Source organism: Orycteropus afer, unplaced genomic scaffold (assembly GCF_000298275.1).
Source record: "Orycteropus afer afer isolate SDZICR_OR568_19922 unplaced genomic scaffold, OryAfe1.0 scaffold00074, whole genome shotgun sequence".
Lineage (NCBI taxonomy): Eukaryota > Metazoa > Chordata > Mammalia > Tubulidentata > Orycteropodidae > Orycteropus > Orycteropus afer.
In genome coordinates, this window is record NW_006921661.1 from 10,019,018 (window position 1) to 10,035,263 (window position 16,246).

Below are 16,246 nucleotides of genomic sequence, written 5' to 3' on the forward strand. Positions count from 1 at the left end.
TTGGGTTTAGTAAGGTAGGTGATAGGGGAATCATTTGTGGGAGCAAGCGGACAGAGAAGGAGGCAAGGAACCAGAAAAACTGTGTCATCAGAATGAGATAAAAGATCTTGGGTTGGTAGAGTCTGAAAACCTACTGGGGTATTTGAGATATTCACCCTCGTAACCTTTCCCTCTAGCTTCTGCCTCCAAGTAGACTCAGTGCCCAATTGTTTCCACACAGGGCTTCATCAGACTGGACATGTCAGAGTTCCAGGAGCGACATGAGGTGAGTGAGAGTCCTTTGAGAAACACTTCAGTGAAGCGTGGTTTAGATGACCTGTCGGCATGATTCTGCCTTGATCTTCTGGTGTGACTTGTCATTTGGGCCTTTAGGCCTCAGATAATTCCAACAGCTTTGAGATTTGTCCTGTGGTAGCACGTGTGTGCAGTAGGACCGGAGATTGTTTTGCATAGCATTGGAAGAAGATCTACCTGCTCCGATTATGGCAGTATCTCTGCCACACTAGGAGAGAGACAGCCAACTTTCTTTGTTGTGACAGGCACTCTTAACAATGTATAAAAAGCTATATTCCCATACACGCCCCATGTTAGAAACTAAAAGCCTAGAAAGGCCAACCTAGCTTGTTTCCTTCCTTCTATCAGGTTGCCAAGTTTATTGGGTCCCCACCAGGCTACATTGGCCATGAGGAAGGCGGCCAGCTGACCAAGAAGCTAAAACAGTGCCCCAATGCTGTGGTGCTCTTCGATGAGGTGGACAAGGCCCATCCAGATGTGCTTACCATCATGCTGCAGCTGTTTGATGAGGTGAAAATCAGCTTAGAACTAAGGCCCAGATGGGGTGAGAGAACTGCAGGTATGGGGGACTGGGACCAACAGGAACCAAGGGCCCAGAGGCCCTTCTGATCTTCCTCGACTAACTAGTCCCATATGTGTGCAATCAGTAGTTCAGCAGATGTATCGTAGCCCCCTTTCTGGATCAGGACTTGGACTGGGAGTTGAAATTTCATGGCACCTTTGATAGAGGTCCCAGGAAAGAGAACCAAACTCCACTGAGGGTCGATTCCAACTCATAGCAACCCTATTGGACAGAGTAGAATGCCCCATAGAGTTTCCAAGGCTGTAAATCTTTACATACTCACTGCCATCAAGTCAATTCCAACTCATAGTGACCCCCATTGGTTTTCCAAGGCTGTAAATATTTACAGAAGCAGACTGCCTCATCTTTCTCCCATGGAGAAGCTGGTAGGTTCAAACTGCCAACCTTTTGGTTGGTAGCTGAACACTAACCACTGTGCCACCAGAGCTCCTTAGGAAAGAGGAAAAAAAAACTCCCATCAAGTCAGTTCCAACACATAGCAACCACCTTTGGGTTTCTGAGGTGGTAAATCTTTACAGAAGTAGATTGCCCAGTCTTCCTTCTGTGGAATGGCTGGTGGATATGAACCACCAACCTTCTGGTTAGCAGCCAGATGCCTTACCCACTATGCCACCAGAGCTCCTTTAGGAAAGAGGAAGGGACCTGAATTATTAGTTCCCACTGTGCTCCCAACTGAATGTGTGGCCTTGGCAAATCACTGCCCATTTCTGGGCATCAGAGACCTCATGTGACAAGCAAGGAAGCAGGACCAGATAAAGTCCAAAGACTTTTTGGCTTAAACAGCTCCTGATCCTCCCTGTGTGTCAAGCATTATCTCCACCAGTTCTTTAAGATGCTAATAATGTTGCTGCTGATGGTGATGGTGATGATGAGATGATACTCTGGCTCAAGGAGCCCTTTTCTTCTGGGAAGTTCCCAACTCTTTACAAACTGGCCAGTCCCCCCATTGCAAGCTCTGTGCAGGGAGAAGAACTCCCTTTTATTCAGCACATACTATATACTAGGCTTGTGCTAAAGACTTTACAGACACTATCACTAATCCTCACAATATTCAGGCAAGGAGAAATTATCTCATTTTTCACAGATGAAGAAATTGAGGTCCAGAGAGGTTATAAATGACTTGCCCAAGGCCTGTGTGGAGGAGCCAGGATTGAACTGCAGATGTACCTGGTCCCAGAATCCTAGTTCATCCCTCCCTGTATCACTCTTTACCTTGTCAGGGGAGGGAGCAGTTATAAACATAGGATAGGATTACCTTCACCTTTTTCCAGGGGCCTTGCTCTGCCAAAAGAATGCAAGGACTCCAGGGCAAAACCTGAGATGAGGCTTCTCTTCCCCCCACCCCATACTCCATTAAGGGGCTATATTAGCCAGCACCTGTCCAGATAGAAAGGCGCTCTGATGGTGTAGTTGGTAATGCATTTGGCTGATAACCAGAAGGTTGGTGGTTCAAACCTACCAGTAGTTCTTCAGGAGGAAGATGAGGCAATCTATGCCCATTCAGATTTACAGCCTTGGAAACCCTTTGAGGGTTGCTGTGAGTCAGAATCATCTCAATGGCAGTGGGTTTGGTTTTGGTTGATCCAGATAGAATCCACTTAGCCTCCTCTAGCCCTAAGAAAATAGGAAGGGGTTTTGCTTCCCGTGTCACAGGTGCACAAGATGAGGTGCAGGACAGGACTCCCCCTGGACCAAGCAGCACACCAGCTACCAAGCTGGGAGGACCCAGATCTATATCTCCCCGCTATCTGCCCACTGTCTTCCCTGCCTGTTCCAGTATCCTTGCTTCTGCTCCACTTTTATTACTGTCTTCCTAGCCCCTCAGCTGTTCCCTACCCATTGGACTTTCTGTCCAGGAATGAGAGGCCAGTCTTTCAAAGATAACATATTCATTTATTCACATATTCTCAGAGAACTCCTACTTGGGTCCAGGCTCCTGACAGAATCTAGGTGCATAGCTATGGACCAGACCCAAAGCTGTCCTCTGGGAAATCCCATCTTAGAAGAGTGGAGAGGGGCCATAATAATAGCTGATGTTTCTGCACTTTATGTACCAGGTACTGACTGTTCTAAGAAATTTATGTGTATCAACTCACTTAACCCTCCTAACAACTCTATGAAGACAGATACAACTGCTTCCATTTAAAGGCAACTAAGGCAAAGTGCTCTGGTAGCATAGTGCCTAAGGCACTTGACTGCTAACCAGAAGGCTGGTGGTTTAAACCCACCAGCCACTCCTCAGAAGGCAGGTTGGGAAATCTACTTCCATAGTGATATTGCCTCAGAAACCCAAGGAGGGGTCGCTATGAGTCGGGTCCAACTCGACAGCACACAACAACAACAAAGGCAAAGTGATTTGCCCACAGTCACACAACTGGAAAGAGGGAATCTAGGATTTGAACCCAGGCAATCCAGTTCCAGAGCCTACACTCAAACACTATTTAAATAGTTACCATGCAGCTAGGGCCAAGAGAGAAGTTGATCTGCAGCGTACCACTCAAAGGATGTGTATTAGGATTCTCCAGAGAAACAGAACCAATATATATAGAGAGAGAGAGAGATTAATTTTAAGGAATTGACTCATGCAGTTGTGGGGGCTGGCAAGTGCAGAATCTGTAGGTCAGGCAACAGACTGGAAATTCAGGCAGGATTTCAATGGTATAATCTTAAGGCAGAATTCCTTCCCTGTAAGAAGCCCCAGGTTTTCCTTTTAAAGCCTGCGGCTGATTGGATGAGGCTCACCACATTATGGATGTAGAGTAATCTCCTTCACCGAGTCAGCTGATTGTAAATGTTAATCACATCAACAGAATACCTGTATAGGTATTTTGATAGTGTTTGACCAAACAACTGGCACCATAGTCCAGCCAAGTCGACACAAAATGAACCGTCACAGGAAAAGAGAGCCCGCTCAGAGGGGGTAGGTGCAGAAGCTGTCTGATCTCTGACATCCCTGAAGAGATGCCCCTGATAGCATTATTGGCCCAGAGAGAGAGACAGCTAGCTGAGATACAGCCGACCCCACCTGGACAAGTTTACAGCCTCCACCACATGGAAGCCCTGTCAACCCTGTTGCTGCTCTCTCGCTACAGACTGCCTTTTGGGGAGTTGGTAATGATTCCTTCCTGTAGCCTCAGCCAGCCTACTGTAGTTTCTGATGTTTATTCTTTTGGTTCCAATGACCAAAGCTGCCATCCGGGTTTACCGTTGGTGGTAGTGGTTGCCATTGAGTCAACTCCAAATCATGGTAACTTCATGTACAACAGAATGAAATGTTGCCCAGGCTTCACCATCTTGGTTGGTACAATGGTTGGTATGCTTAATTCCATTGTTGTGGCCACTGTGTATTTCCAGTGCTTTGCAACCTGGGCGGCTCATCTTCCAGCACTATATAGAGCAATAGTCTGTTGTGGTCCATAGAATTTTGCTTGGCTGATTTTTGGAAGTAGATCATCACCAGGCCTTTCTTCCTAGTCTGTCTTAGTCTGGAAGCTCCCCGAAAAACTGTCCACCATGGTGGTATTTGAAACATCTGTACCATAGCTTCTAGCATCATAGCAGCAAGCAAGCCACCACAGTGCAACAAACTAACAAAAGAATAGTGGCATCTGAGTTTACTTAGCCCTATTTATGTATATGTACTCTTTAAGGGCAGAGACTTTGTACTATTCACTCCAACATTCTCAGAGCCCATAAAGTCAGAGGAAAGTCTATATTAAATAACATAATTCAACAGTGATTTCACAAACCTTCAAAGGATGAATACTGTGTATATTTTTTTCCTGCATATAATGTGCCCAAGTAAATAATGTGCACATACATATAATGCACACAGTGTGTATAGGAAGCTAACACGCAAAGGTGCCGTGCAGTTTGCAAAAGTCACATAACATGCACATTATTTGCATAATATATGGTAAACATATTCCAGGTGAACTGGATGGAGACGAGCTGGCAGTAAAAACCTAATATGCAAAAGTGTAGGGGCCTGAAACAGGCTGATGTGTTCAGAGAACTACGACTATTCCTTACTGCTCAACTGCAGGGGAAAAGTGAGAACAGAGTGGGGGAGATGAGACAGATCAGGTAGCAAGGAACCAGTTAAAACACCAAGCAAAGGAGTACGGAATAATCCAGTGGATAGTAAGGAGCCAATGAAAGACTTGAAGCAATAAAGAAACCTGGTCAGATTTCATTTTACAAAAATCCTGTAGGCAGAAGTGTAGAGAATGGACTGGAGGAGAGAAAGAGACAGCAAGGAAACTATTGCATAGTTCATACTAGAGATGGGGAGGCTTGTTCTAAAGCAGGGCAGTGGAGATGGAGAGACGATGAGAAGGTTGACTATGCAGGGCTTAGTGATCGAATGAAGGCAGAAGAAGAGCCTAGGGTGACCAGTGGCTAGACTTCTGGCCTGGATAATGGAGCGTGCGCTGCTGCCATCAGCTGAGGCAGGGGAATAGGAGATGAGCCGCAGATTGGTGAGGAAGGTGATAAACTTGAGTTTTGGGATTGTTGAAAATGAGATGCCTGTGGGACAGCCAGGTGGAGATGTCCAAGAGGTCATTCTCCTGTTATATTTAGGAGAAAAGCCTGGATTGGAAATAGAGATCCAGGCATCATTCAGTCCAGAGAGGGTTACAGAAGCCACTGGAATGGATGAGATTGCTTCCATGGGGAGAGTATACAGTGAAAAGAGGAGCAGGCTAAGAAGGAACTTGAACCTGCCAGGGAAGAGTCAGAGGAAATCCCTAGAAAGGTAAGAGGACAACCAAGAGAATGTGGCTTATTTGTTTATTTTTGAGGTACTTTGTGGGGCATGGGGACACAGACAAAGCAGACACAGTCTCTGCCACAGTGTTCATGAATTAGCAGGGGAGACAAGCACCTAAAAAGCAGTTCATGTGATTGAGTAAGTGCTGCAGTAGGGATAAATAGGAAGTCCAGGGACTTGAGCGCACCTTATCCAGTTGGGGGCATGAGGGAAGACTACCTAAAGAGAGAATGCATAAGGATTAATAGGAGATCTGGTGCACTTTGCAAGGGACGGAAGACTCCCCCCTCCCATCCCTACCACAGCTTAGTTCTCTCAAGCTGAAGCCTAGAAAAGCAAGAACCAAAATGCTGTCACTGAAAAACCAAGCAGGGCTAATGCTGGCCTTTTCCTAGGTAACTCCAAAGCCTACAGTACAGGGGTAGGAGTCCCAGGAAGAAACTGGCTACCCTCACATACTAGAAGAGGAGCCCACCCTCCTAGTCCCTTCAGAGATTCATATGAGACAATGGGAAAGCAAGCAACCCCTATAACCCTAGAGTGAACATCCCAAGCCCCGCCCAGGAGGTGTGAGGTGGGGTCAATGACAGCTCCCTCTTTGGGACATACGTTTATTGTCACAGAAACTAAGGAGAAGGAGAGATGAACTCTGTGAAAGTCACCCTTGGGGTCACTCATACACTGCACCTGCTCCCCTCACTCACGTGGGACCCATCCTCAGGCCCAGTTATGAGCAAAGCTTTGCTCTTTTGGAATGAAATTGCTCCTGGGTTATTGCTCTGGCCAGGACAGCAGTGCGTGAACTCAGTCTTCAGGGGTGAACTCCACTAAGATGAGTGTGGAACACACACAGGATCAAATGCACACACTCAAGCACATCACACTCACACAGACGGGCCCCGAAGCTAGGATTGCCCTCAGCAGGTTCTGTTTTGCCATAACCCATAAATGGGGTACAAGTGGAAAGCTGATGGCAAAAGCTCAAGTACATCTCCTTGGAAGCTTGCAAGCTTGCCTTCTACTTTTCCAGCCTGAGCAGAGGTAGGCGTGACCAGCCCCAGGACCTGGATCACCAGGCTCTTTTGGAATAGACTTTTTTGTTTGTTTGTTTTTGTTTTTTTTAAACTAACACTTTCTCAGAGACCAGTGCAAGGGCCAGTGTAAACCAAGATTGCAGAGCACCTGGGATCATGCCCAGCACACACTAGGTGCTCAGTTACTGCACATTCCTTCCTTCTTTGCCTCTAAGGGCAGACTGGGTTGGCCATTACATTGGCTTGAGAAGAAAAGGCTAACCTTGAATCAGGCCCACACCAACAGAAGAAGGGAAAAACTTGATGAGGATTGGTTCCTGACTGAAGCTGGGGCAGGATTCAATATCCCTACTATCAGGCAAAAGCCAGCAGGCTGAGGTCAGTGACCTATCCCTAGATCCGTATTCTTTTATAGAATATAAGAATATAAGTGACCTATCCCTAGATCCATATTCTCTTATAGAATATGGGCTTATAGAAGCTGCAGCCCAGGGAAACCCAGGCCGATCTCCCTCTCCCTTGCACCTGCCCCAGTTGCTTCTCTGTAGTAAGAATCAAAGAATGCAAACTGAATTTGGCAAAATTCTGAGGGAAAAAAGTTGATTTAGAGAATTTACATGAGGCTTCATTTACCCAGTACTGTCTGAGTATGAGAGCTCTGTAGCCTGGTGCAGAAAGAGGGGCATGGATTCTAGAATCAGACAGTTCAAGTCTCCACTTTTCTATTTTCTAGCTGTGAAACTTTGAAAAAGTTACTTACCCTCTCTGAACCTCAGTTTCTTTGTAGGGATCATAATTACACCTGCCTGTAAGGGTGGTTGTAAATCTTCAGGCATTTGGCCAGCAGGTATTGAATACTTACTGTGGGCCAGATTCTAGGCCACAGTGATGAGCAAGACCAAGCCTCTACCCTCCTGGAACAACATTCCAGTGGACAGAGTGAAGTAGTCCATGGAGAGCACTGAGCAGCACCTATAAATAGAAGTGAAAGTACTCTATAAATATTCACTGTTGTGACTACATCAGTTTGTCTCAGTGAGTCCTCATCATTGGCTTTTGTCATAAATGACTGTAAAGTGCTTTGGTACAGTTATCCATTGAGATGTGCTGAATGGATGAAGCTCTGTGCCCCTGAACTGAATGTCCCCACACAGCTGTATTTTATAAGTCTTCTGTCCCTCTGCTGTTTGCTTCTTTTTTCTTTTCCTGGTGCATCTTCCTCCCATATAGATACTTTCTTCTGTGTCACTTCTTGTTGATGCTAGTTGCCATCAAGTCAGCTCTGACTCACGGCAGCCTTGTGCATACTAGAACTAAACATTGCCGGGCCTGTGCCATGTTCATGATCATCGGTATGTTTGAGTCCATTGTTGTGGCTGCTGGGTCAGTCCCTTTCATTGATAGTTTCCTTTGTTTTCATTGACCTTCTACTTTACCAAACATGATGTCCTTTTCTAGGAATTGATCTTTCCTGATGACATGTCCAAAGTAAGCAAACATGAGGTCTTGCCATGTTACTTCTACAAAGAGTGAAAGATTCCAGGAAAACTTCTGAGTTGGTTAACAGAGGAGCGTTATTTTCTACCCATCTCTGGTAGGCCAGAGGGTGACTCCAAAGACTGTAGGAATTATACCTGTTTCCATTCATTCAGTTCATTTTGATCCACCAAAAGATATTCAGTGTCTGCTATAGTAGGAACAGTTCTGAGCATATGCAGTGCATGGTTTAGTAAGGATCTTTCACCATTAGGACCATACCTAGTCCTCACAATAGCCCTGTAAAATACCCTCCTCTGAACTCCTACAGCTATCTGACCATCCCTTCATCACGTCATTGCTGTTCACAGGGTCTGACTATTTGGTGCAGAGAGGAAGGCATGGGATCTAGAGTCAGACAGTTCAAGTGTTAGCTCTTCTGTTTTCTGACTATGAGACCTTGAACAAGTTACTTAACCTCTGAGCCTCAGTTTCTTTGCAAGGATCATTAGACCTGTCTCTAAGGATGGTTGTAAGTCTTCAGGCATTCAGCTAACAGGTATTGAATACTGACTGTGTGCCAAATTCTAGGGCACTTCTCTAGATTGGAAGAATGTTGAAGGCTTACTGAATCCCCAGTGCCCCAACACAGAGCCTGACCCAGAGGGGACCTCCAAAAAAGTGGTTGAATGGATGGATGGATGGGTAAACAAATGGATTCCTGAGTGCCAGAGATAATTTGGTGGCCTGAGAGATGCCAAATAGCAGGTGCAGTGTCACCTGGAAGCACTCTATAAGAAGAGCAGTTCAATCCAAGGCAGTGTGCACTGAAGCAAGGTGTGAATACAGTGCTCAGAGAACCCAGGGGAGGGGCAACTGACTCTGTCGGGGAGGCACGTGGGATTCTGGGGAGGCGTCCTGGAAGAGGTGCATACTGAGAGGGCTAAAGTCTGCCCAGGTTTGTAGCTCCAACTGAGCAGTCACTCTTCCTTCACAGGGCCGGCTGACAGACGGAAAAGGGAAGACCATTGACTGCAAGGACGCCATCTTCATCATGACCTCCAACGTGGCCAGTGACGAGATCGCGCAGCACGCGCTACAGCTGAGGCAGGAAGCTTTGGAGCTGAGCCGTAACCGTATTGCCGAGAACCTTGGTATGAAACATGGCCTGAGCTGTCTGGGCAAGTGACCAGGCCACCAGCACATATCCTGGAGACAGGATGGGGATTGGGGTCCTGGACCTAGGTGAGGGGCCTGATAGGCAGCTTTGTCCTTAGCTGGCACTGACCAGATACTAGGCACCATACCAGATGGTAGAGGCCCAAGTCTTTTGGATATTAGGAGGGCTTCAGATAGAGGGATAGACAGGACCACCTCAAGGTTGGAGGCCAGGAAAAGACCAAGGTCTTGAAGAGTAAAGAGATGCACGCTTATCAGATAGTGATACTTTAGTGCAATGAGGTGACAGCAAATCAGAAACTGTATGCAGGAGGACACGGCCCATTTCCCCCAGAGATGCTTCCTGTATGGGTGGGCCCTGGAAAATACCGAAAAGGAGTGTGTCAGGCAAGAGGCTGTGTCTGTCACATTTCTATTTAGAATGAACTCCATAGTCCCCTTCCTCCAAGTCAGAACTCACCTCTTGGTCCTGGCACTTTCTCCTCTCCCCTCCCTTCCCTCATACAAGCCCCACCCTAAGGAACCCCAGACTTTGTAGCACATGAGAATTAGAAGGCCTCAAGTCCAATCCTATCATTGTTCAGGTGAGTAGATGAGGCCTGGACCAGGATCACAGTCAGGAGCAGAACCAGGGCTCTTTTCATGGATAGGACAAAGGGGCAGGCACAGCCTTCAAAAATTCCTAGATGTGGGGAGTAGGCAGGTTATGATTCTGTCTCCACAGGGGATGTCCAGATCAGTGACAAGATCACCATCTCAAAGAACTTCAAGGAGAATGTGATTCGCCCCATCCTAAAAGTAAGAGGTCTTTGTTTATCCTTCCTGCTGGAGCTATAGGGGAAGGAGGCATTGACATTCTAAAGATATAGAAGCTCCTCGCCTCTGCCCCATTGAGATCCAGTATTTCCCCTTACCCTCTCTGGTCATCGAGTTCACCACCCCTAATCTGGCCCTGCAGGCTCACTTCCGAAGGGATGAGTTTCTGGGACGGATCAATGAGATCGTCTACTTCCTCCCCTTTTGCCACTCGGAGCTCATCCAACTGGTCAACAAGGAGCTTAACTTCTGGGCCAAGAGAGTAAGAATGGGGACTGCCTATGGGTGGGGACAGGACATCTGCCCAGTGGAAATCAGGGGACATTGGGCTGGGAGCATGTACATTTGCACATACACACAAGGGGAGCATAGTGGTGTGGGGCCATTGGCCCTAGGCGCTCACAGTCTTTCACAAGCTCAGGCTTCAGGCCAGAGTGGTGAGAGATGGAAAGCACTGGGCCACATGCACATGCTTCTATCTGACCTCTCCCAGGCCAAGCAAAGGCATAACATCACACTGCTCTGGGACCGTGAGGTGGCAGACGTGTTGGTTGATGGCTACAATGTGCACTATGGTGCCCGCTCCATCAAGCATGAGGTGAGCCATAACTTTCAGAACACAGGCTTTTAAGAGAAGTGAGGTGCTTCCACACCTCCCTTCCTGGAGCCCCCAAACCTATCCCCTGGGCCCCCAGCCTGATTGTCTACACCCAGAGTAGATGCCCCTTTAGAAGAGCAAGTAAAACCTTTGTTCTGGAGGGTAACCAAGAATGAACCCCTATCAGGAGTGGGAACTGGGGTGGAATTCTCAGAAACTGACATCCTTGAGTCTTCAGCACAACCCTGTCAGTCAGATGTTGTTAGGCCCACATTGTAGACAAGAAAACTGAGGCTCAGAGAAGTTTCCTGACTTGCCCCAGGGGGCCACAGACTGCCCAGGCTAAGGCAGTGACAACCACTTCACCACCACCTGCAGGTAGAGCGCCGTGTGGTGAACCAGCTGGCAGCAGCCTATGAACAGGACCTGCTGCCTGGTGGCTGTACTCTGCGCATTACTGTGGAGGACTCAGACAAGCAGCTTTTCAAGAGCCCCGAACTGTCCACACCCCAGGCTGAAAAACGCCCACCCAAGCTACGGCTAGAGATCATTGATAAGGACAGCAAGACCCATAAACTGGACATCCGGGCACCACTACACCCCGAGAAGGTGTGCTACACACTCTAGCATATACCTACCTGCCCATACGTGCCCTCAACATCCAATAAAGGCCCCTTGGCTGTGGCATGGCAACTGACCTATCTTCCCCTCATGCCTCTTCCTCCTCTCTACCCAGCCTAAGGCCTGCTTACCTCCTCACAGCCCTTGGAAGACCCCTACTCTGCCCCAGAGCCTTGGGCAGGAATCTTGACCTATTCTGGCCCCTTTGTTTAGGGCCTATGATCTGCTAAGCAGTCTCCAGGAAAGTTGCCACCCCTCTATCCCTTCAAGGCAGAGAGGGCATCCCTCAACTCAGTCCTTCAGCATGATCCCTATGCCCTATAGTCTCTGAAACTTTATCCTGTACCCAGGAGGCTCAGAAGTGTGGCAGCTAAAAGCAGATCAGGCTGGAGGAAGACATGGACCAGGCTGTGACCTGCCCACCCTCTGCTGGCCTTCATGCAGCTCAGTCCCCAGAACGTCTCCATGGGTAGGGGGGAAAAAGTATAGAGGACCAAGCATAGATGGTTATGTAGTCTAGATGGTAGCTGCTGCTTTCCAATGACCTAAAATTCCAAAGAAGAGGGGTCCATAGAACCCTTCTCTCCTTCCACTGTCCTATTATGCCTACTAACCATTCCCACCTCATGTCCTGGGGTTAGTCCTTGGGACTAGGCCAGTATAGGACACCTCTGGGTTGGGAGACTGGCTCATTACCCTCCCCAATTCTGGGACTGGACAACAGTCCCAAACAAGCAAACTCAGCACTGTGGCATACTCCTCCAAGGGACTAACAATATAGACACTGGGGAGCTGTAGCAGGAGAGATCATCTGGTCAGGCTCTGCCCAGGTGGCCATGGAGTCTGCTCCAGCCCTGTCTATACTGCTGTCCCACCCTGGTTAGCCTGGAATAAACATCTTCCCCATGCTCTCTTCATGTTAGTTACTAAGGAGAAGATCTAGACAATATCCCCCAAGGGCATTCCATAGACCAGCCATGTTTCACCCCCACCCAAGGAGGATATACAATAAGGCCTAGTGCATCCTCAGGCACCAATTGCAGCACCAACTACTGATGACCACCTATCTACCCTGCCAATTGAAGGCCTTGTTGGAACCCTTCTTTAGTTGTTAGCTAATCTGTTTCAAGAGGCATAAAATGAGAATAAGAATCACATTCCTCTGGGTGATGAGAGTATATCCTAACAATATGGTGGCTGTGAGGCAGGCAGGCCAGGCATGTTGACTCCAGCAGTTGCTCCCGCAGTCACCTTCTAGCCCCTCAAGGATCTGTGTCTGCTGCGCCCTACCTCAGTGAGTGCCATTCTTTTTTTTTTTTTTAATTGTGGTTAATATTTATGTTACAAAACATTTGCCATTTCAGCATTTCTCCTATGTACAATTCTGTAACATTAATCATATTCATTGTATTGCCCATCCCCTCCCCACTGTCCATTTCCACATTTCTCCATCACCCTCAACAGAAGCTCCATGTGCCCTAAGCAATGAGTCTTCTCCTTTTTTTTAACTTTTGTTTTGAAATAATTTTAGACTTACAAAAAGTTGCAAAAATATTTGAGAATTTCCATACACTCTTCACCCAGCTTCCTGTGATATTAACATCTCACGTAGCCATACTGTAGTCATCAAAACCAGGAAATTAGCATTGATCCAATATTACTAACTAATCTACAGACCTTTTTAAATTTTGCGAGCTTTCCCACTGATGTCCTTTTTCTGGTCCAGGATCTGGTCCCAGATTCCCCATTGTATTATTTTTTGTCAACACCTTTATTTTAAAAAATAATAGCACAACAAAGTTCCAATACTAGGAAAGAATTTGGCTAATCTCCTCAAGAACATTATAGAAATATGTAACTTCAAGTGCCTTTTTACCTCTAAATATCTAAAATCTATCTAAAAATATTGGACCAAGAATAATTCATTAGAGTTGAATGCAATTTTATAGTGGTTGTTTTGCTGTGGGTTTTATTTTATTTTTTCACTGTGGTTTGGGTGAAAGTTTACAGAGCACGTTAGTTTCCCATTCAACAATTTATACACATTTTGTTTCGTGACATTAGTTGCAATCCCCTCCATATAACAGCGTTCTTCCCATTTCTCCCTGGGTTCCCGGTTCTGTGTTCCTTCTTTCCTGCCCCTTCCTGCCTTCTGAACTTTGTTTTTGGGCAGATGCTGCTCTTTTGGTCTCGTCTGGTTGACTGTTCTGAGAAATACATGCCTCACGGATGTTATTGTTCACTGTATAGGTCTGTCTACTGTTTGGCTGAAAGGTGATCCCCAGAGCTGGGTTCAGTTCCAGGTTTGAAGAGTGTCTAAGGGCCGGTGTCAGGGCTTCCACTAGTCTGCATCAGACCAGTCAGTCTCGTCTTTCTTACCACATTATGTTTTGTTATAATGCTTCCTACATCTCTTTCAGTCTGTGAGAGTTTTTCAGTCTTCCTTTGTGTTTCATGACCTTGACACTTTTGAGGGTCATGAATTTGAGAATGGCACTTCTGAAGAGTCCAAGCTAGTTGTGTCCCTCGGTTTGGGTTTATCTAGTGATTTCACAAAATTAGATTGAGTTTATACATTTTTGACAAGAGTGTCATAGAGGTCCCTTCTCAGTGCCTCATGTCAGAGATAATGTTAACTTTGATCATGTAGCTTAGGCGCTAGGTTTCTCCACTGTAAAGTTACTAATTTCCCCTTTGAAAGTAGTAAGAATCTTGTGGAGAGATGCTTTTGAAATTATGCAGCTTTCATGTTTAGAATTTCATCCACTGATTTTAACTCTGTCAGTGGTTCTTACACTTACAGTAAGTATTAATGTTGTATCTACCTAATGATGATTTTCTGTTTCCCTTATTCATTCTGTATTCAGTAATATATAGTCCATTCTAAGGAGCCCTGGTGGTGCAGTGGAAAGTGCTTGGCTGCCAACCAAAAGGATGGCAGTTCACGTTGACCAGCAGCTCTGTGGGAGAAAGACCTGGCTGTCTGCTGCTGTGGAGATTACAGCCTGTGAAACCCTATGGGCAGTTCTACTCTTGTCTCATGGGGTTGCTATGAGTCAGAATTTACTTGATGTCACCTAAAAACAGCAGTCTAAGAAAGCTGTCCCTTTCCCCCTATTTATTTATTTAATAACTTATCAATATGAGCTGATGGATATCTGTTTCATTCTATAGGTTATGATCTAATACTAGTATGGTTTATTTTGTGCTCAAATTATCCCAGATTTGGCCATTGAGAATTCCTTCAAGTTGTCTCCTGTCTTTTCAGCATTGCCTCCATCATTTTTTGAGTACTTCTTTGCTTTCTGGCACCACGGTAAGTTCCAGGCTCCCCTTCTATTTTCCATATCCTAGCCCTGACGTCAGCCATTTCTCTAAGCAGCCCCCGGTTCCTTTTATTCAAGAATGGTACTTAGAAACTGAGATCTGGGTGCTAGGTGTGCTCATTGTTACTAGGGTTTTGCTTCTAGGCCCTTTCAGCAGACACAGCTAGGAAATATATGTATGTATATTAACGTGCATGTACCCACATCTGAATTTATTATTGTATCTGTCCATCTGTATATTTATTAAAAACAATTAGTTTATATTGATACTTTCAGTTCTAACATAAGTGTGTTCATTACTGTCATCCTTTTGACTTTACTATCCTTTTATACTTCTTTTGCTCCTGCTATCTCCATTTCTTCTCCTTTATCTCTGTTTGGTGTTCTTAGTTCCCTTAAGGAGCTCTGGTGGTACAATGATGAAGGCATTTAGCTGCTAACCAAAAGGTCAGCAATTTGAATCCACTAGCCACTCCATGGAAGAAGGATGAGGCAAACTGCTTCTGTATAGATTTATAGCCTTGGAAACTCTATGAGGATCACTATGAGTCAGAATCGACTCATGGCAAAGGCTCTAGTTCAGTCACCATCCTATGTGAGGCATTCCTACTGGATAAAGTTTTTGGTTCAGTCAGCTGTGGCCAGGAACAGCAGGCATATAACTCAAAACCAGGTAACTTCTATGCAAGAAAATCCAATGGCCACCTTCCTAAGAAGAGAGGGTTAGAGACAGAGTAGACCTTCAGATTCTGAGGAACTTAAGTGTCAATTCTTCCCTGGGAATCTTTGCCAGACCTACTAGGTGATGTTGGACTTTTACCTTATACTTCCATAGCACCTTAGGCAATACTCAACTCACTTGCATTACTTGTACCATGTCTGTCTTTATAACTAGAAAGGAAGCTCTAAGGGAACAGATACTGTTCTATTCATAGAACCTGCCACAGTGACTACACATGTTGGATGCCTGAGGATTGTTTGGATGAGTGGGTGTGTGGGCTTTACAGCAAGCACAGATCTTCACAGGGAGCATTGGGGCGGAGCAGTATCATTCATTCTTTCAGCACATTTTTATTTGGCATGTACTTGTGGCCAAGCAGTGGGGCTACCTCCCAGGGTTGGAGTCCTGAGCAAATGGGGCACCAAACCAAAAACCAGACTCACTGCCATCAAGTCGGCTTTGACTCATAGCGACTCCTCCTTGGGTTTCTGAGGCTGTATCTCTACGGAAGTAGATTGCCCAGTCTTCCTTCCAAGGAGTGGCTGTTGGGTCTGAACTACCAGCCTTCTGGTTAGTAGTCAAATGCCTTGGGCACTATGTCACCTGAGCTCCTAAAATAGGGCATGATGCAACCCAAATACTTTAATGAGGATCCTGGAATGCACGAGATTAGAGTTGGAAATGGAAGTATAATGTCTGTATTGTTCAAAAAGAAAAACTCAAGAGGTGTGTATGATTGTATAGATTGTGATGGTAACATTTAAACCATAAGGAAATAGAAAATTGATCCAATAAAGATAAAATCTAGAGTTCTTAAAAGAAAA

At 46.0% G+C, this 16,246-nt stretch overlaps 1 protein-coding gene across 1 annotated transcript in view; it reads left to right on the plus strand.

The window, feature by feature from the left end:
• CLPB (caseinolytic mitochondrial matrix peptidase chaperone subunit B) overlaps window positions 1-11,381 on the plus strand; it is a 217,569-nt gene extending 206,188 nt beyond the window's left edge. The window contains exons 11-17 of the mRNA XM_007940977.2: window positions 221-265; window positions 643-804; window positions 9,159-9,315; window positions 10,065-10,138; window positions 10,299-10,418; window positions 10,650-10,754; window positions 11,133-11,381. Coding sequence (XP_007939168.1) covers window positions 221-265; window positions 643-804; window positions 9,159-9,315; window positions 10,065-10,138; window positions 10,299-10,418; window positions 10,650-10,754; window positions 11,133-11,381 — 912 coding nt within the window. The remainder of the gene's footprint in view (window positions 1-220; window positions 266-642; window positions 805-9,158; window positions 9,316-10,064; window positions 10,139-10,298; window positions 10,419-10,649; window positions 10,755-11,132) is intronic.
• The last annotated feature ends 4,865 nt before the right edge of the window (window positions 11,382-16,246 follow it).